This window comes from Oratosquilla oratoria, chromosome 26 (genome assembly GCF_046742065.1).
Source record: "Oratosquilla oratoria isolate Oo_2021 chromosome 26, ASM4674206v1, whole genome shotgun sequence".
NCBI lineage: Eukaryota > Metazoa > Arthropoda > Malacostraca > Stomatopoda > Squillidae > Oratosquilla > Oratosquilla oratoria.
This window is the reverse complement of record NC_134802.1, coordinates 34,576,191-34,598,011: the sequence shown is the minus strand read 5'-3', so window position 1 is coordinate 34,598,011 and position 21,821 is coordinate 34,576,191. Positions and strand designations below refer to the sequence as shown.

The 21,821-nt window shown below is 48.0% G+C and overlaps 1 protein-coding gene across 1 annotated transcript in view; it reads left to right on the top strand.

The window, feature by feature from the left end:
- LOC143039463 (uncharacterized) overlaps positions 1-19,599 on the top strand; it is a 61,048-nt gene extending 41,449 nt beyond the window's left edge. Inside the window, exons 2-5 of the mRNA XM_076209558.1 lie at positions 6,525-8,417; positions 10,324-10,497; positions 14,673-14,741; positions 16,406-19,599. Coding sequence (XP_076065673.1) covers positions 7,500-8,417; positions 10,324-10,497; positions 14,673-14,741; positions 16,406-16,597 — 1,353 coding nt within the window. The 5' untranslated portion in view covers positions 6,525-7,499 and the 3' untranslated portion in view covers positions 16,598-19,599. The remainder of the gene's footprint in view (positions 1-6,524; positions 8,418-10,323; positions 10,498-14,672; positions 14,742-16,405) is intronic.
- Positions 19,600-21,821: the final 2,222 nt, after the last annotated feature.

The following is a 21,821-nucleotide window of genomic DNA, read 5'->3' as shown; positions in this document are numbered from 1 at the left end:
TTAAGGTCAAGGCGGCCGCCTGATGAGGTGCAGGAGGGCGTAGTGCGTAGGTGAAGCTCGCAGAAAAGAGGTTGAAGTCAAGGACGAGGGTTTGTGACGTGTGGGGGAGGTGAGGGAGACTTGGGCTTGGTTCTCAAGGAGGAGGAGGAGGAGGAGGAGGAGGAGGAGACGACATAAGAACATAAGTATGAAGGAGACTGCAAGAGACCATAAGGCCTATACTAGGCAGCTCCATATCCATCACCACCTGTCATCCCCATCCATAAAGTTGTCTAACCGTTTCTTAAAGCAACCGATAGTATCAGCGCTCACTACATAGTTACTAAGTCTATCCCATTCGGTGACCACCCTATTAGTAAACCAATTCCTGCCTATTTCCTTCTTAAATCTAAATTTGTCCAGTTTAAATCCATTACTGCGAGTCCTGCCCTGTTGTTTTAATATGATGACCTTGTTTGCATCACCCTTGTTAAAGCCTTTGATCCACTTGAACACCTATTAGATCACCCCGCACTCTGCGTCTTTCCAGAGAGTGTAAGTTAAGGTGCCTAAGTCTCTCTTCGTAAGGCAAATTTCTGAGTCCATGTATCATTTTGGTCATTCTTCTCTGTACCGATTCTAGTGAATTGATGTCCATTCTGTAGGACGGAGACCAAAACTGTACCTTAGCGGGAAATGTGAGAGGGATTATTACTGGCTTGAAACTATAGTGAGTATAGGACAATTGTACAGCCTTCGTAATAATGATTGTAGCGCTACTATCACGGTGGAAAAAATTGCAAAAAAAAATACACACGGCGTGGCACTGGTATGGGGTAGACAGTGGCACTGAGTGCCTACGAGGGTTCTCGACAAGAGAAGGGGCGTGTGGGGGGGGGGGAACAAGGTCCCATGGTGCCCAGGGAGAGGAGGGGGGAGGTTCAAAGGATTGAGTTGGGGGGAGGGGAGGGGGATGACCAAGAATCAGATGATCAGACTTTGGTGTAATATTTGTACAAGATACAGCCCTGGTAATTCTCCAGTGCCCATAATTTTCAATTTTGACCTGTGGAAATGAATTGGTAAAGGTGGAAGCCAAATCTGTAGATATACGAATTGCATCCTGACATTTTGTATAAAGGGTAAAAGGACAAAAAAAAATTGGAGATCTCTTGTCCGGACTGGCGGTCGCCGGGACTTCGCTTGGCGGGAGAAGGAGAGGACAAAGAGAGAGAGAGAGAGAGAGAGAGAGTAACAACAGGGTGGGTGAGTAAGAGGGTTATGATAGGGGGCGATTAGGGGGGGAGGCTGGGTGGGGGGGGGTGCGGAAGGGCAGACCCGGAGGCGGAAGTGAGGCCAGGGGACTAAGGAGATGTTCTTACTCTGAGGACGGGCATCACGGGAGATAAGGACCGCCGCCCCAGTTGACGAGGGCGAGAGATAAAGAGTGCCGCCGCTGTCTCGGCCCTGCGGGTTTTAGAGCAGTGGGATGCTGAGGGAGGTTGTGGGATGCTGAGGGAGGTTGTGGGATGCTGAGGGAGGTTGTGGGATGCTGAGGGAGGCTGTGGGATGATGAGGGAGGCTGTGGGATGATGAGGGAGGTTGTGGGATGATGAGGGAGGTTGTGGGATGATGAGGGAGGTTGTGGGATGATGAGGGAGGCTGTGGGATGCTGAGGGAGGTTGTGGGATGCTGAGGGAGGCTGTGGGATGATGAGGGAGGCTGTGGGATGATGAGGGAGGTTGTGGGATGATGAGGGAGGTTGTGGGATGATGAGGGAGGTTGTGGGATGATGGAATTTGTAGAATGATGAGGGAGGCTGTGGGATGATGAGGGAGGCTGTGGGATGATGAGGGAGGCTGTGGGATGATGAGGGAGGCTGTGGGATGATGAGGGAGGCTGTGGGATGATGAGGGAGGCTGTGGGATGATGAGGGAGGCTGTGGGATGATGAGGGAGGTTGTGGGATGATGAGGGAGGTTGTGGGATGATGAGGGAGGTTGTGGGATGATGAGGGAGGTTGTGGGATGATGAGGGAGGTTGTGGGATGATGAGGGAGGTTGTGGGATGATGAGGGAGGTTGTGGGATGATGAGGGAGGTTGTGGGATGGTGAGGGAGGTTGTGGGATGGTGAGGGAGGTTGTGGGATGGTGAGGGAGGTTGTGGGATGGTGAGGGAGGTTGTGGGATGGTGAGGGAGGTTGTGGGATGGTGAGGGAGGTTGTGGGATGGTGAGGGAGGTTGTGGGATGGTGAGGGAGGTTGTGGGATGGTGAGGGAGGTTGTGGGATGGTGAGGGAGGTTGTGGGATGATGAGGGAGGTTGTGGGATGATGAGGGAGGTTGTGGGATGATGAGGGAGGTTGTGGGATGATGAGGGAGGTTGTGGGATGATGAGGGAATTTGTAGAATGATGAGGAAGCTGTGGAATGTGTTTGTTCATTTCTTTATATCCATTTATTAGGTATCGCTTGTCTGTTAATTTGCTGTTTATAAATGTATTTATATAATCCATTTATCTAATATTTCATAATCTACCCAGTATCTACTGTACCATCTATGCATCAATTACTTGTTTCACTATTTATTAATTTTATCTAGATTATTTATGTAATCATTCTTACCTGTTAACTTCATTGTTACTACAATTGAATGTTCTGGTCTTGCGTTTGATGTTGGCAACCACATCCTGCCATTTATGGATATTCCGACCGTGTCTGGTGACCTTCTCGACTCTACCCTCGGGGCCCTAGGGTCGACCCGGATGGGGAGCTAGACCAGAGAATGAATGAATGAATGAATGAATGAATGGATGGATGGATGGATGAAACCACGTGTTATTACTCTGACGTCATCTTGGAGAGGTTCCCTTCTCTCCTTTTGACAGTGACGAACCTCGGGAACTTACTTAGTTTGGTCGATCTTTCACCCGAAGTGTCCGGATTTCATCTCGCCATGACATAAGAGTAGACTGAGTTTTCCCTTGCGTACGCTGTGGCTGAGGAGGTGGTGGCTGCGGCTGCGTCTGAGGAGGTGGTGGCTGCGGCTGCGTCTGAGGAGGTGGTGGCTGCGGCTGTGGCTGAGGAGGTGGTGGCTGCGGCTGTGGCTGAGGAGGTGGTGGCTGCGGCTGTGGCTGAGGAGGTGGTGGCTGCGGCTGTGGCTGAGGAGGTGGTGGCTGTGGCTGAGGAGGTGGTGGCTGCGGCTGTGGCTGAGGAGGTGGTGGCTGCGGCTGTGGCTGAGGAGGTGGTGGCTGCGGCTGTGGCTGAGGAGGTGGTGGCTGCGGCTGTGGCTGAGGAGGTGGTGGCTGCGGCTGTGGCTGAGGAGGTGGTGGCTGCGGCTGTGGCTGAGGAGGTGGTGGCTGCGGCTGTGGCTGAGGAGGTGGTGGCTGCGGCTGCGGCTGAGGAGGTGGCGGCGGCTGTGACGGTGGTGGTGGTGGTGTGGTGGTGGCGGCTGTGGTGGCTGTTGTGGTGGTGGTAGTGGTTTGGCAAGGGCGCGGTTCCTTGGAATGGGAAGGATACGAAAGGTCATTGAGAAGACTAGTCTTCTACGCCTTTATGTCTTTGTCTTCTTCCTCTTCTTCCTCTCCTCTTGTCCTCGCTTCTTCCTCCACTTCTCTTCTACTCTTCTTTCTCTTCATCTTCTCTCGTCCTCTCCCTTTTCCTCTCCTCCACATCCTTTTCTTCCCCTTCCTCCTCCTCCTCCTCCTCTCCTCCTCCTCCTCCTCCTCCTCCTTCTTCTTCCTCCTTCTCCTTCTTCTTCCTCCTTCTTCCTGAAGGCCCTTTGCTGCTCCTCTTTATTCCTCCGCCCACATTTCGTCTGCTCTTTCTCTTTGTAGGAACGTCGGGGTCGGAGTTTGGTGTCTTTTTTTAAGCACCATGGTACAAGTCTGTCCTGGTGTCTTGCAACTTGTGAAGAAGTAACATTTACACCACGTTCTTGTCCTACCCTAGTCTCTCTGTGCCTGACTGTGTCTCTCGGTCTGTCTAGTTTTATATTAGTATATTTTTCAGTTGTTATTTTAAAGAAATTGTATACTTTGTGGCCTTGTCGTACCTTACTATGCCCCTTCTTGTTCTTCGGCCTCCCTCGGGTCTTTGAATAGGTTCCTTCAGGCTGGTCAGAAGAAGTGAAGGATGGATGGGTGGGTGGGGGGGGGGGTTCGCACGTACGGGTGGAAGACCGCTTCCGCCCCCTCCCACTTCCCCCCCTCCCCTTTCCCCCCTTTCCCCCGCCCCTCCCCACTCTTCCCCCCTCCCCACTCTTCCCCCCTCCCCTCCCCACTCTTCCCCCCTCCCCTCCCCACTCTTCCCCCCTCCCCTCCCCACTCTTCCCCCCTCCCACTCTTCCCCCCTTCCACTCTTCCCCCCTTCCACTCTTCCCCCCTTCCACTCTTCCCCCCTCCCCTCCCCACTCTTCCCCCATCCCCTCCCCACTTTTCCCCCATCCCCTCCCCACTTTTCCCCCATCCCCTCCCCACTCTTCCCCCATCCCCTCCCCACTCTTCCCCCATCCCCTCCCCACTCTTCCCCTATCCCCTCCCACTCTTCCCCACCTCCCCATCCCCTTCCCACTCTTCCCCACCTCCCCATCCCCTTCCCACTCTTCCCCACCTCCCCATCCCCTTCCCCACCTCCCCATCCCCTTCCCACTCTTCCCCACCTCCCCATCCCCTTCCCACTCTTCCCCACCTCCCCATCCCCATCCCACTCTTCCCACCTCCCCATCCCCTTCCCACTCTTCCTCACCTCCCCATCCCCTTCCCACTCTTCCCCCCCTCCCCATCCCCTTCCCCCTCTTCCCCACCTCCCCATCCCCTTCCCACTCTTCCCCACCTCCCCATCCCCTTCCCACTCTTCCCCACCTCCCCATCCCCTTCCCCACCTCCCCATCCCCTTCCCCACCTCCCCATCCCCTTCCCCACCTCCCCATCCCCTTCCCCACCTCCCCATCCCCTTCCCCACCTCCCCATCCCCTTCCCACTCTTCCCCACCTCTCCATCCCCTTCCCACTCTTCCACCCTCCCCTTCCCACTCTTCCACCCTCCCCTCTCTTCCACCCTCCCCTCTCTTCCACCCTCCCCTCTCTTCCACCCTCCCCTCTCTTCCACCCTCCCCTCTCTTCCACCCTCCCCTCTCTTCCACCCTCCCCTCTCTTCCACCCTCCCCTCTCTTCCACCCTCCCCCGCCCCTTCCCACTCTTCCCCACCTCCCCAGGCTCTTCCCACTTTTCCCCACCTCCCCCGCCCCTTCCCACTCTTCCCCAAGGGACTGGTCGTGTCGCCAAACCAGGCATCCTTTACTCGTGTCCTTTTATGGTGATCTTGGAGTTGTTGTGGCCCAGTGGTTATAGTCTCGGCTCAGTATCATTCGTACAGTCAGAGGCATAATAGATGTGTAAGAAGATCTGCGCGACTCTGGTCCGTAGAGGAAGGGGAGATCGGCAACAAAATTCAACCCTATTAGTTCTTGCTCGAGTCAGAGGTTGGTCACTGCCTGTGGCCCGTTTTCTTTTTATCTAATGCGGGTTGACGACTGCTAAGGACGACATGTTCGACAGTGTTCGATGTGAATGAACGTGTTGCGACAGGTGTACGGGAAGCTATGAAACGGGTCTCGCGTGTCCTTGTAGTTACATGCACTCGTCATATATATATATATATATTGTCAGTGTATTTAGGCAGGAGTTTTTCTCTAATGCATGTTTCATTAAAAGTGATGGCTAGTTGTGCATTAATAATTTTCTTAATGGTATTTTCCATATACCTTATTAAGGATTTGTTTTCCTTAGGAAGGAAATTTATGACTTGGCTGTATGTAGTCATATTAGCTAATATGACTACATACAGCCAAGTCATAAATTTCCTTCCTAAGGAAAACAAATCCTTAATAAGGTATATGGAAAATACCATTAAGAAAATTATTAATGCACAACTAGCCATCACTTTTAATGAAACATATATATATATATATATATATATATATATATATATATATATATATTTTTTTTTTTTTTTTTTTTTGCGCGCGCGTTTGAACGAAACGTGGGTCGTCATCGTTGCACAGTTCCACTCTGAATACCTACAGAAATCTATAAAGGGAGTTTCGTAATAACCGCAGTTATACCAGTGCGCACCCGCAACCGCGCTGTGGCACGTCGTCCATGAGGACTCTCTGACATGAGCGACTAGCGAAGCGAAGCGAGTCGGAGCTTTTTGTCCCCATATTGGTTCCGCGTTGTGACGAAGAACCTGTCAGCGACATGTCACTGACCTGTCAGGCGACAGAAGGGTCGACGGACAACATAGACAGACTTTTCATCAACCCTAATGAAGTGTCCCAAGTTGTTACCTCTGACGGCGTGGATTGGTGTGTGTGTGTGGGGGGGGGGGAATTCATGGCTGTGGCATATTCTATAACACACGCATGCACACACACACGCACACATATACACGCACGTGAGCGCGCGTGTACACACAAAACTAACCTAAATTGATTACATATGCATATTCTTTGTCTTGATTACTAATGATTTTTCTTTCTTCTTCCTCAGGTGGAGCGGCAAGGAGTGGCTGCTCTGCAGGACCGTCAGTCACATCGGGCCTGTCAGTCAACGGAAGTCGTTTAGTCGGCAGCCGGTGGAGATCCAGAATAACAACAACAGCAAAGCATATTTTGTAGTGTTGAGCGCAGTAACGACAACGAATAGTAATAGTAAAAAAGAAAAAAACCCAAAGTAGTGCATTAAAAAACAAACAAAAAAAGCAACACGATAGATTTGTGTTGACAGACTTGATGAAGGAAGGGAACAGATCATTTTGTCAAGGTTACCCGCATCGCGAGTGAGCGAAACGGTGACAATAGTACCTCTGATGCGCAGGTGTTTTTACATCCGCCAAAACCTAAACAAACGCAAATAGACAACAAGAGGACCTAGATATAGTGTACAGAAGATACTAGCTAAAATAACACGCACAAAACTAGGATACGTAGTGAATGAAGAGCATAAAATTAAAAAGTAGTGGATCACATAGAAGAGAATATTATAAGAACGTAGAGGACAGACGAAGTGTGCGGAATTCTTTCGAAGTGTTAGAGGCATCCCGAAGATCGTCGAGAGGCTCGTAACCGTTCAAAAACCGTCCAAGGATCGTTCCAAGGCAGTACGGTCACCGTAGCTGCGTAGAAGGATAGTGAGGCAACTGTCCGAATTGTTTACAACCGAAGTAAGTCGATCCGGCTCCAAGGAGGCATTCCGTGGGAAGGCCCCGAAGAACCTGCGTAGCGACTTGGCAGTTCGAGTGTGAAATTTGAGAACGAGAAAGGAACCCAAGAAGAACTTGAAGTGGAGGATACTTTCTTGCTTAACTTTTTTCATTTTTATTCTCACGAGATTCCGAGGTTCTGAATAGAAGAAAAAAAAAAAATTGGCCGATTTTAGTCCGGCTCGACGCGCTGGATAACTTAGCCTTTGGGAAAACTATCTCGTAATTAACGTGTTAACCATTGCTTAAAGAGAACCATAACCATGGCCTGGGCCTATTCGTACTGGCAGGGCACTCTGAGGTCGAAGGACCGGTCCCAAGCCGACCGTGACCTCAAGAGAAGAAAACAAATTTCCTGGGTCGCCGGGGACTCGGACACGAGTTGGTCCGACACGTCCATCCGGGCGGAGATGCCGGGGAGCGCCGAGGCCCTGGACAGGGAACAGCTCAGCCCCGTCAGGCACAACCGCGAGAAGCAGAAGACTGCTGTCAGGCTGACCAAGGAGCAGCTGAGCGGCCTGATCAACAGAGAACAGTTGAATGGACGCACGTTGGAACAGGTGTACGGTCGACCTCGCGAGAAGCTGGTCTCGAGGTCACAGTCCTACTCCAGGTCCAAAGAGAACCACCCGGGGAAAGGTCACGCCCGTGAGGAGCTCAAGAAGGCCGCTCTCTACGGAAGGAGGGCCGAGGAGGCCGCATGGGACTACAGGAACCGCGTGGGCTTGACCGGCGGCTACAGCAGCGACAGCAGCGATTCTTTCGCGGAGGACAGACACACGCAGACCAACAACGGCAACATCCACCACCATCACCACCAGCAGCAGCTCTACCAGCAACACCATCATCAGCAACAGCATCTCCATCACCAACAACACCACCCGAATCGTAATCACCATCAACAGCAGCAACAGCAGATACAGAAGAAACAACCAGAGTATTACCCGTCCCCCGAGCTTCCCCTAGTGGGCGGGGGCGTGGGCGGCCTGGAGGAGATGGCCTGGGCTCACCGCTCGGGCGTGATGGAGGAGGTGGTGAGGAGGGTGGGCGCGGCTGTGCGTGGGCGTCGGAGGGTGGTCCTCCTCGGCCTCGACGGGGCGGGGAAGACGACCGTCCTCATGAGGCTCAAGCACAACGCCCATCTCCACACCACGCCCACACTCGCCTTCAACCACGAGAAGGTAATTAATGTCATTTTTTCGTCCAGTGTCGGGACCTTGTCTTAACTTTACTCATACTAGCGGTTTGAACTGCGGCGGTTCAATTACGATGTAAGGCGGTGGAGGCGTTCACACTACCACGCAGTTTTTACTTGACTATGTGGTACCGCGCGGTTCAAACCGTAAGTGTGAACAGGGCCTAATAATTGAGTGTTTAGAAGTCTTTGGTCATAGTCCATGGTTCCCATATTTTTTTTATCGTACACATTTTGTTTATAGAAACATATTTTGTGGATTTCACGCACACATTGAATTAAATCAACTGTCGTTCACTATAAAATTTTGGTCTTCGCCCCCACGAGAGGGAGGGAGGGATAAGGAGAGGGGGAGAGGGAGAGGGAGGGAGGGATAAGGAGAGAGGGAGAGGGAGGGAGGGATAAGGAGAGAGGGAGAGGGAGGGAGGGATAAGGAGAGAGAGGGAGGGAAGGAGAGGGAGAGGGACAGAGGGGGAGGGAGAGGGAGGGAGGAAGAGGGAGAGAGGGCGAGGGAGGGAGGGAGATGGGAGAGGGAGGGGAAGGGAGGGAGGGAGAGGGGAGAGGGAGGGGAAGGGAGGGAGGGAGAGGGGAGAGGGAGGGGACGGGAGGGAGGGAGAGGGAGAGGGAGAGGGAGGAGGGAGGGAGAGGGAGAGGGGAGAGGGAGAGGGAGGGAGAGGGGAGAGGGAGGGAGAGGGAGAGAGAGGGAGAGGGGAGAGGGAGGGAGAGAGAGGGAGCGGGAGGGAGAGAGAGGGAGAGGGAGGGGGGAGAGGGGAGGGAGGGAGGAGTGGGAGGGAGAGGGAGAGGGGAAAGGGGAGAGAGGGAGGGAGGGGAGAGGGAGGGAGGAGAGGGGAGGGAGGGAGGGAGGGGGAGGGGAGGGAGGAGGGTGAGGAAGGGAGGGAGGGGAGAGGGGGAGGGAGGAGCGGGGGAGAGGGCGAGAGAGAGGGAGGGTGAGCGTTGATTTTTTTTTTTCTTTTTTTTTCTTTTGTCTCCCAAGGCCACCGTGTTGGGAATCGGAGAATCGCAACTAATCCAAAAGTTTCTTGTCGAGGGCCATATACGGCAATTATGTACATATGTATATGTATATATGTATGCATCCCGCGCAAGAATGTGTTGAGGGTGATCCCCCACACACTCTCGAGGGCTGTAAGCTCTTAAATGCAAACCGCCGTGGTCACTCCAAACTTGGAGTAGTTTGCATCTTTATGTTCTCCTTTTCTGTAAGAACACCTTGTGCAAGTCAGCTGCTCTGTTCTTTAATAACCTTCCACTTGGAAGAAGGAGTGGAAAGCTCTTGGAATATTCTTCAGTTTCCTTATCGTTTAAACTTGAAGATTATGGACATTTATTTTATTTATTTACTTGTTTATTTGTTTATTAATTCATTCTTGTCAGGATATGCTGACTTTTTGCCTTTTATGTACAAGATGCCTATCTGATTTATCCCAAAGTATTTAGTCTTTGTTTTTCTCTGGTCTTGCTTTATTTTCTTTTTTATTATTTTCCATATTTATTTTCCATTTCTGCAAAAGTTGTCTTTGTGGTCTCTGGTCGTTATTACCCTTGTTAACCTTGTCGTTATCCTTGTCGGTAAGCTTGTTGTTAAACTTGTATTTAACCATGTTAATCTGGTTGTTAACCTTATAGTAATCTGGTTGTTAACCTAATTGTAATCTGGTTGTTAACCTTATAGTAATCTGGTTAACCTTATAGTAATCTGGTTGTTAACCTTATAGTGATCTGATTGTTAACCTTATAGTAATCTGCTTGTTAACCTTATAGTAATCTGCTTGTTAACCTTATAGTAATCTGCTTGTTAACCTTGTACTTGTTAAACTTGTCCCTATTAACCTTGTCCTTGTTAACCTTGTCTCCCGTTGTCTCTCCTGCAGGTTCGAGGGGGAGGTTACCGGTGGGAAGTGTGGGACGTCGGGGGCGGGGAACGGCTTCGTCCCCTGTGGTACACCTACGTCCGTGGCACGGACGCCCTCGTTTTCGTCGTCAACTCCGCCGCACCGCAGGACTCGCTGGAGGAGGCGAGGGTCGAGCTGGCCAGAATCCTAAAGGTAAGGTCCTTCCAGGGCAGTATTTTCTGTGTCTGTGTGTCCTTCACCGTGGCCTTAGATCACGTGTTGGACTCGTGATCGACAGCTGTTACCTTCCCGGAGGAGAGCTCTGTGCCTGTGTGCGTGTGCTGATGTGTGTGTTCTGATGAGTGTGTTCTGTCTGGCACTCGATCATAGAGCTCGCACATCCTGTCGAGTGCACAGTCATTAAGGAAACTTTAGTAAGACGCACGGCGTTCTTCAGTGACTGTCCGTGGGGGTGGGACTGTGGGGTTGGTGAGGGGGAGTTGGGGGTGTGGGGGGGTTGCTGGCGCTTTACGTAATCGTCTGCAGTTGGGGGGGAGGCTCGTTAGTCACCCCCGTGGTGGGTGGGACGCCAGTCCTGGGTCGTTAGCAAGGGTTCAGACACCAGTGTTTAGCGTTGCGTCAACATCGTCAAAGTAGACGTAATGGATAGGATTTAGATCTAGGTAATGTTCCTTACAGGTGGAAATATATTTGTTCTTATATTCATCTATTTATTTATCAATGAAATAGTAAATTGTTAGATAATTATCCTTATTTTTATTCAAAATAGTTTTTCATTATCTTAATTGTTTTCCTGCAGAAGAAAAATAAGAGGGGAACACTGCATTGGTATTCTTGTTCCCCGCGACAGGGTGGGTTCAGCTGAATAAAATGCTCTCGTATTAAAACAAGAAAAAAATCCTCTTTGAAGAGGTTAACAAGACAAACGAACCCAGTGTTTATTTTGGTTCTTTATTAGTTTTAAAAACACAAAATTACAAGGACATGTTATCAAGATCATGCAAATGCACATTTCGCTGAGTGATGAATGTCTGTGTAGAGTTGTCCCCTTATTGTTGAAGTTATTTTTGTCAGCCATATTGCATTACTCCAACAACAGTAGAGGATGTATTTGTGTAGTCCTGCTCTTTCGTGGGTCAGGTTCGAATGTCCTCGAGCGTTTGTTCGGTCGAGCTAAAGGCTAGAGGGCCATGCAAGGCGAAGGCCTTGCGAGCAAAAATGAGTCTTCAACCCTCTCAATGTGGTGACGCTCTTAGTTTTTGTCTGTTATCTTTATTATGATGATCATATATCTATCCATTTATTTGACTATTTATATTTTTTATATTATCTTTAGGACGGATTGTTATATGGAGTTGGATGGCCTGAGAATGAGAGCAGGGAGTCCTGCCTCAGGGTTTATATGGATTGATACTCCCCCTCTTCCCCCTCTTCCTCCTCCCCCCTCTTCCCCCCCCCCGAACCTTGCTTCAGGGTAGAATCCACAACCCCCGTCCCCCTCCTCCATCAACTCCATAAAATTATATGCCTTCAACAGGAGGGAAAGTAAACGAAAATGCGTCGTGTGGAGGAGGCCAACCGCAGAAGCCCTGAGAGGCCGGTCGGGTGGAGGAGGCTAGCGACAGAAGCCCCGAGAGGCCTGTCGGGTGAAGGCCGACCGCAGAAGCCCTGGGAGGCCGGTCGGGTGAAGGAGGCTAGCGCCAGAAGCCCTGAGAGGCCTGTCGGGTGAAGGGGGCTAGCGGCAGAAGCCCTGAGAGGCCTGTCGGGTGAAGGCCAACCGCAGAAGCCCTGAGAGGCCGGTCGGGTGAAGTGGTAACGTGTTCAGAATGCGAGCGAAAGGGTAATAGGAAGTTTTGAAAATGCCATGGCTCGGGGTGGCGAAAGGAGGGCAAATTGGAAAGATCAAAAGTGATGAAACTGGGGAGGTGTTTCACTGCCACATTTTGACGTGGCTCCTTAGCAACTAGGTCAGGTCAAGTTAACAGAAAATGGGTCGGGGTTCAGCTCGGGGGGGGGGGGACTAATTTCAGCGAATAGGGTAGTTGGACAAGGACCCTCGTCGTTCCAGTTCATGAAAAAATATACGTTTCGTTTGATAATCCACCATGGTCTTAGACCGCATGTTGGGCTGGTGATGGACAACTAGTACCTTCCCGGATGAGAACTTGGAACTCGTATAGTGCGTGCACGCACACGGACACACGCACACACGCACAGGGACACGCGGACACATGCACACACACACACACACACACACACACACACACACACACACACACACACACACACACACACACACACACACACACACACACGCACACACACACACACACACACGCACACACGCACACACGCACACGCACACACGCACACACGCACACACGACTCTCACGACACACACGACACGCAAACGCACACACACGCACGCACATTCCCTTGGTCAACGGGGACAGTAACGGCTTGCACTGTTTGTACAAGGATCTCTCGTCCTGGGTGAACCGCGAACACGGAACTCTAAGTGTGAGAGATCAAGACGCTAACCACCATTGACATTATCAGTTCTCCTGTGCTTTTGATAGTTATCTTTATTTTATTCTATTTGTCAAATATCTAAAGTCTTCCAGTATTCATATGCTCAACATAAACCAGTATACGGTTAGGGCATTGTGAGACTTGCATACTGAAGTGGGTTCGACCAGGCGTGGGCGGACGGGCGTGGGGGCGGCTTGGCACGCGCCCGTGGCGGGCGGCTTATGAACTTCTGTTGACTTAGAGGCACCTCACCCCTTCCGCACCGGGTAGTACTTTGCCTTATAATATGGCTGTCGTCAGGCGATTTTATTCACTCCGTGTTTCTTAGGAGTGGAGTCTGAATTGATCCCTTGGGTTGGGTTAGGATGGGTTAGGATATTAGCTAGGATTTTCAAAATACCGCCGTATCTATGCCAGTGCTGATTGAACCTAGCGGTTTGTTACCATAAAAACGGCGATACATTCGTCTTCATTTAACCCTACAACACAGACCAATCTCATCTTCATCTATTTACCATTATCATTATATTTCCTCTGAAGACAGACAATTTTATGCAGCCGAGGGACGGGTCTCGACCGTTCTAGAGACCCTTCATGCTGGTGGACACCTACATAGGGATATATAATAGTATATAAAGCATAGAACAGAATATTATATTGAATTCATCCTTACGTCCCTAAAATCGCCCACCGCTCAAGACGACATGACGTAGGTGTCGCCCCTTCCCCCTCCCGCAAAAACCACGTCGCCAAACCCGTCTCCCTCGTCACTTTCGAGAATGTGACGTTATATCCTGCGTCATCCTCTCGTCGCATGTGAACGTAGGAATGCAGATGTCTTGAGTGTTTTTTGTCAACCCCCCCCCCCTCCCCGGCCTGCTCGTCACTAAGCAAAACGTCATAACACTGGCAGCCTTAAGCTCCTCCCACTTCTCACCTGTAGACGAATGACTCCTTCCTAAACGACATGACGTAGGTAGCTAAGCCCCTCCCCTTTGTTACTTGAAGACGACATGAAACCCTCCTGAAATAAATGACTTGTGCCATTCCGACATATGGTCAGCGCATCCGTGACGTCACCCATTTATTAGTGACGTCATGTATGATGTCACGCGGGTGTTTTTCCAGCAACGGTCGGTTAGGAGGAAGAAGGGCGTTTTAGTGACGTCAAGGCATTGGCTCGTTGGGGACGCGCCCCTGAGCAGGGCGGTGGTGGTGGTGGTGGTGGTGAAAAGATGGTCCTGATGAGGTTTCCGCACGTGGCATGTACGCAACCCACGTCATATATTAACAAGATGACGCGACGCGTCACTGAGATTGTTGTAAACGGTCTCGAATTCTTCGCTGCGTTAGTGGAGACCAGACACTATTTTTTTTTTATATTTTCGTCTACTTGTTTTATTTATATATTTGCGTACGTGTTTATTTGATAATTTACTTCTATATTTAGGATTTACTTGTACAGATGTATTGTTTATTGTTGAAAATTGCCAGGGCAGCAGAGTATTCTTGTAAATGTTGCACATTTATCGGAAAATTACTTTGGAATATTCGCTGCGTGTAGGTCGACGCGGGATGGGTTTTGGGGGATCGTTCAGGAGCATTTCCTCTTCCAGAACCAATGTATTGGACGTTATTTATTTATCTATTTATTTGTTTATCAAGTCTTTATTGTTAATTCAGTTTTTATGTATTCATTATTTATTCATTCACTTTATTCATATTTTTCAATTTATTTTTTCTATATCAGTTATCTGTTCATTTATTTTCTATTGATTTTTAATTAATTTCTTTTCTTGGTTATTTAATTTTGTTTTTTGTTTTTTCCTGTGTAGGTGTGCCGCGTATCCGCCGTCCAACAGAGGACGCCCCCTCCACCGCTCCTGGTCCTCGCCAACCAACAGGTGGGTACGGAGCCCTTCACCGCCCGGACGGGGAAGCCTGAGGCTCGTTTCACACGTATCGACTTTTCGCCGTGTGCCGTCCACGACACGACGTCGTGTTCTCAACTAACCATGGGCGTCTATGGATGTATTCACACTTGGTTGTGTGAAAGCGTGAATAGACGCCCACGGTTATTTGAGAGCTCGGGGTCGTGTCGTGGGCGACGCACGGCGAAAAGTCGATACGTATGAAACGAGCTTTAGACAGCTATCCAGTAGTGCTTCAGTCTTCTTTTTTTCTATTTCTTGTTTTATTTTGTCTTGTTTTATTTCTTTTCGTCTTGTATTCTTTCATATTCTATTTTCATTCATTTCATTCTATCTAACTTCATATTCAGTTTTTGTATTACTGTATTTTTGGGTTGTGTAGATTTGTTTACAAAAATCAATACATAAAGACTCTGACTTCAACTGTTGGCTCATCACCTTTCCCGCAATAGTCAGGAGATTTCACTGATTTTTTTTCCTAGATCGTAATTTAAAATATCGTATAATGAAATACAAATTTTCGTCATCAATGAAGCCCCACAGATTAAAAAGGAAAATCACCGTCCGGGTTTCTTGGTTTTTCAGAACCGTCATGAAGGCGGTTACAGAATGCGTTTTAACCGGCGTAGGCTTAAACGAGCTTAACTCGTTTGTAAAGTACGCAAAAAAAAAAAAAATACTGCCAGACGATTGCAAAATAACTTCAAAAATATCTTTAATATGAGACACAAAAGATGAGATATCAGGGAGCAGGGTGCCAGCCCACGTGCTGTCTCGGTAACGTTGGTAATCCTGGTTTGCCTTCGAAGGCGTTACTGTCAAGACGAACTGCGCCACCATATACATCTGTAAAATCCATCAACATGCACAGCTGCCTCCACTTCTGAGTACTTCAGAAGTTGATGTCTTTTAGGTAACTGTGGGACGCAGATATATTTAGGTCTTAAATTTACGACATGAGGGACTACTTTACGACCTAACACTCTTTCGTATCGTAAACATGCGGTTTCAGTTTAACGTCGTGAACTCCCCCCTATCAGGAGGCTAAGACGGTGCTCCTTACAGAGGACTTTGTAGTGTGGTATTTAATTAACCTTATCCTTGGTTCAACTCGCTGGCGGCAGGGCTCGAGTTGCAGTCACCTCGACCTCCGCCGCAAGCAGCGACGCTCTAGCCCGCTCGGCCACTAAACACACATCATACGAAATGCGGATGCCATAGCTTAGCAGATGACACCGTGTTTTTCAGTACACTGAAATGTACTTCTTGGGAAATTGCTGTACAATTACATATGATGAGGTCTTTATTGTCATAAGGAAATTTAGAAATAACGATCGTGTGGAAGTGGATAATTCAAATTAGTTTATGATAATTGGTTGCCCTTTTACTCTGGAGCCAAAGATTTACCAAAATGGGGATAATTACACACACTCGCCTACGAAGAGCATTTATGCCTCAGAACATAAAACTAACATTCTAAGCCGGAGAGAGCCCAAAGGTGTCCAAGAGCCAACAGGTAGAAATAACGAATGTACGTACACCCACACGCGGACGCAAACATTCAAACATCACACACGAACACACTCGTTCTTGTGCTCTTGTTTTCCTTCTTGTAACTTCATCTTCTCCCTCCACAGGACGTTCCGGGTGCTCTGAACGCTTCCAGTGTGGCAGTGGCGCTGGACTTGGAGGAGGCGGGGCAGGGCATGGTGTGGGGCGTCGCCCCCGTCTGCGCCGTCACAGGCCGGGGTCTCCACGTGGCCATGGCCTCCCTCAGGACGCTCATCGACAGAGCCAAAGCCGAAGGCCGAAGGAAACGAAGGTTATGAGGCTCCGGCCGCAGGAAGAGAAGAAGAAGGAGGAGGAGTAGGAAGTGGAGGAGGAGCCTTTACGAGAAGAATTTGGGTTTCGCCGTCGGGGAAAAACTCGAGGCCGCCTAGGGAGGGAGACCCGTGGATGCAAGTCTCCTACTCGATGGGAGGGGAGTCTCTCTCCGATCTGAGTAGGCGCTGCCAGGGGAAGAGGTAGCGGTGGGTGGAGTCTTTTCGTGGGAAAAGGTTCGATCCTGAGATTTTGGGACACCATCACGGCGCGAACCTCGAGACAGCTTCCTCCCTGCCCTGCCCTGGCCCCCCCCCTCACCCTCGACCTCTCTCCAGAGGTCGTCCTTGGGGGAGATGTAACCACTAGAGTGCGAGAGTCGTCAAGTACTACTCGTGCCCTATGGTGGTGACTTCAGTACCTTTTGAAATTGTTGTTCCTGAAATCTACGGATTATTATTTTGTATATATATTTTCCACTTGTGTTTTCCAAGGCTGGCTCCATATGCCGGAGGGAATTTGTGTAAAGGGGGAGGTTCTCTGCAAGAAAGGTGATGTTCTTCTGTTCCTGGCACATGAGGAATACCTGTGGAGAGTTAGGTCTATTTATACCAACTAGTGATGTAGTTTCTCCAAGGACGAAAGTACGTCCCCCGTTTTGTTTAGATAAATCTATCCAGTCAATCACTCCTGGAATACGGAAGAAGGATTGTCGGGGCTGGGCATGCCCTAGGGAAGTGTGCAGGTTCGTAGATCTTCCTGAAGAAGGGAACTATTCCCGAAGGAGGAGGGAGGTCGGAGGACCACCGGAAGAAGTGCATCACAAAAAAGGGGAGAGTATCTGAAGAAGAGCGACCCTAGAGAAACGCCTCTACAGAAGGAGAGCGTTCCTGAAACTGATTCCAAAGAAAGGTTATTCCTGTAGGAAGAGGTGCTCCTGATGGGGTATGCTGATGTGTAACCCTGAAGCCGATGAAGGGTGTTGCAAGTAACACGCAAAAACTGCAACATAGGCTTTCACTTCTGTCCCTTCTCCATAGACAGGAACGTTCGTCGCGTACAAAGCTTTGCTCCCAGCACCTCCGTTGTATTTCTTCAATATCTTTGTTTATATACAGGGATTTGGAAAATGGCTAATTTCTGTAATCCTACAGGTCCGGAAACAGACCTTCAACTGAACAAATTTAGTAATCGGAGAACTTCAACCCGTCCGAAGGGAGTTGAAGAGTTGAAAGTAGATTTTGTGTCGCCCTGGAAATGGTGTATATACACAAAGATGACAAAGAATGACAACAAAACGAGGAAATAGCCATGGAAAAGGAGATAAGTTGAAAAAAAATATTGAAATAGATGGTGCACTACATAAGCCTTAACAAATGCTTCGTTGAATATCGGGTCGAAGAAATTGAAGTTGAAGTAAGTGTGTAATCCTCACTTCGACCCATTAACCTGAAACTTCGTATAAGCCCCCAAAGCCTCCCACAAGCCTCCCACATGCCCCCCACAAGCCTCCCACATGCCCCCCACAAGCCTCCCACAAGCCCCCGTCAACCCACATCAGCCCACATCACCCATGCCTACATTCCGCGTCCTCCAAATCGTCGACCAAAAATGTTCTTCCAAAACTATGGACGCTAACATGACATCACAGTAGATGGCTGCAGTGACGTCACATGCTGCCATGACGTCATAGACTTGCACGACGTCACAAAGAACCCTCCACCTCTCCTTGTCCCCATCCCGTGATCATAATATCTAATTAATTTATATATTTAAACATTATTTCCTCCCCATTTCTGAAATTATTTATTTTATTCGAACGTTGAGCTTTATCTGTGGTATGATTTATTTATTGAATAATGCTTGACAGTATTAATATCCAAAATTGAAAATCCTTTTACAATCCTTAGGAGTTACAATGCATGTCGAAGTCACTTATCCAGTTAAACTAAGTAAATATATTAATGCTGTTTTGCTCGCATTCCCCTTGGGGTTTTTCTATATATTACCGTGTGTGTTTGCGGTCAGGTGATAATTTATTTGGAGAAAATAAAAAAAATAAATTAAAAAATAAATATTTATGAACTTGTCAGAGATTCGTTTTGTATGTACAATGAGAGAAACTCGTGGATTTTTTTTTTTTTTTTCTTGCGTTCTTTAAAAAAAAACGACCCACGGCACAGTCAGGGTACCCAAATAAAAAGGCCAATAAGGAAGTTTTGCCTCGTGTCCTGAGTGGGTTAAGTTACATTCGAGACTGCCACGAAGAAGCCTCCTGAAGAAGATGGCGCAGACTTAGAGTGCAACGCTGCGCAAGAAGAGATGTCCGACGGTTAGGATCGACCTCGAGGATCTCGAGTCACAGCCTCCCAGTTCGCTTCGTTCTGAAATAGTTTCCTCTTCTGGGTTTTGTTACAGAAAAAGAAAAAAAAATCGTCTCTGGAATCTCTGTATCCTTCAAGGGTCTCTGTAAATCTTCAAGAGTCTCTGTAATCCTTCAAGGGTCTCTGTAAACCTTCAAGAGTCTCTGTAATCCTTCAAGGGTCTCTGTAATCCTTCAAGAGTCTCTGTAAACCTTCGAGTCTCTGTAATCCTTCAAGGGTCTCTGTAATCCTTCAAGGATCTCTGTAATCCTTCAAGGGTCTCTGTAATCCTTCAAGGGTCTCTGTAATCCTTCAAGGGTCTCTGTAAACCTTCGAGTCTCTGTAAACCTTCGAGTCTCTGTAATCCTTCAAGGGTCTCTGTAATCCTTCAAGGGTCTCTGTAATCCTTCAAGGGTCTCTGTAATCCTTCAAGGGTCTCTGTAATCCTTCAAGAGTCTCTGTAAACCTTCAAAGGTCTCTGTAATCCTTCAAGAGTCTCTGTAATCCTTCAAGGATCACTGTAATCCTTCAAGGGCCTCTGTAATCCTTCAAGAAACTCCCCACCAAAGTATCTGGAGGGAGAGAAAGTCTGTACATTACGTTCTTCGTACCAACAGAGCGTCAGTAAAAGAGATGAAGCCCTAAAAGAGTGTTTGTCTTTATCCTCCTCCTGATCAGTCCTACACAGGATCGTTCCTGGTTTCAGTTTGTCATGACTGCCAAAAATGAAGTAATAAAAAAAATACCTTTGCTTTAACAAAAAAAAAAAAAAAGAGAAACATGAAACTATCAAAAAAAGAGAACAAAAGACTTTTCTTACACAGTGCATCAACATAAATGATAAAGTTGTATAACGGTTCAGAAAGTTGGAAAGGGGAAAGTAATACTATGGAAAATGTATACTACATAATTGTCAATAGGGTTTGAAAAAGGAAAGTAAAATGATAAAGTACAACTATAAAACACGCTATAGTATGTCCTGAAGGAGTAACCAGAGTTCACACCCTCGGAGTGGGTACAAAAATGGATGCCAATGGTAGGTCTTCATACGTAAGCATCATGTATGTTTGAGCCCCGTCAGGCGTGCCTAATGCCATGTACAGACAATACACACGTGCACAAAAGCGTGCGCACACATTCTTGCGCACACGCACATACGCTTGCACTCAACACATCCACGCAACCTTGTACACGCACGCGCACACACTTGTACTCACGCGCATACACGCACTTCCGCACGCACACGTACACACGTACACAATGAATACACAAACAAACAAAGTAACACTAACGTACTAACACTAACACGCTATGCTATGCTGACACTCACACTAGCATGCACCCTTCACTCCACACCCTTCACCCCTCACCCCTCACCCTTCACCCCACACCCCTCACTCCTCACCCCACACCCTTCACCCCACTCCCTTCACCCTTACCTCTCAACCCAAACCCTTCACCTCTCGCCCCACACCCTTCACCCCTCACCCCACACCCCTACACCCCATACCCTTCACCCCACACCCTTCACCCCACACCCTTCACCCCACACCCTTCACCTCACACCCTTCACCCCTCACCCCACACCCTTGCCTCCGTTTTACGGAAATATCTCTCTAGCAGCTGGAGATTGTCTTGACATTTCTCCGGGGCTGGTCTTCGGCTCTGGCGGGTAAAACCCGGGGAAGAGGGTTACCAGACCTCATGATTTTCCCCGGAAAATTGTTCCGGGCTTACGTGTCGGCCGGCAAGATTAGTAGTCTCCAAGAGACATGATTGTGTTTGTTCATTGAATGATTGATTGTTTGATTTATCTATTTTATTTGTTTGCTTGTTCATTTATTCATTCATTCATTTATTCATTTATTCATTCATTTATTCATTTATTCATTTATTCATTCATTTATTCATTTTATTTATTTATTTATTTATTCATTTATTTATTTATTCATTAATTTATTTGTTCATTCGTTCATTCATTCATTCATTCGTTCATCTATTTATCTATTTATCTATATCTTTATCTATCTAAATCTTTATTTATCTATTTATCTGTTTATCTGTATATTTATTTATCTACATCTATTTATCTATTTATTCATCTATCTATTTATCTATCTACCTATCTATCTATCTATTCATTCATTATCTTGTTTTATTTACTTTTTTTTCTAATCCAGTATATTGTGGGATGAGATGGATGTTTCTTCCAAGGCGAGTTCGTCTGACGTGGATGTACAGAAGAGGGCGAGGCCATTGTTGCTTTTTGAGTGGAGGCGAGGGTTCTGAATTGGACTTAAAAAGGTCTCCTGCTTAATCAGGCTTTGGCCTGAAGAGTGGGAGCTGTCCAAATTTACATGAAGGAAACTTCCTTGTTCAATATTACCTAACACGGCGCCCCTACGACCCAGAGGTGCTCATGTGGGAAGGGTGGTCGAATGGGTTTTTATTTATCTATCTATTTATTCTGTGTGTGTGTGGGGGGGTTGTGTTGTAGCCCAGCCACCTCCCTTATAAAAGAGAAAGGGCCTTCTGCAACTACATACACACCTACATACATACATACATGCATACATACATACATACATACATACATACATACATAACTGACAACTAAATATTCACCTACTGTTTGTTTATTTTTTCTTTTACATTCAAGACTATTTTGTTCGTTTTATAGGAGCTTCTTTCGATAAACCCCCTTCCTACCTACAAACCTACACACCTACCTACCTACCTACACGCCTACATATATACATACATAACTGACAACTAAATATTCATCTACTGTTTGTTTATTTTTTTCTTTTACATTCAAGACTATTTTGTTCGTTTTATAGGAGCTTCTTTCGATAAATCCCCTTCCTAC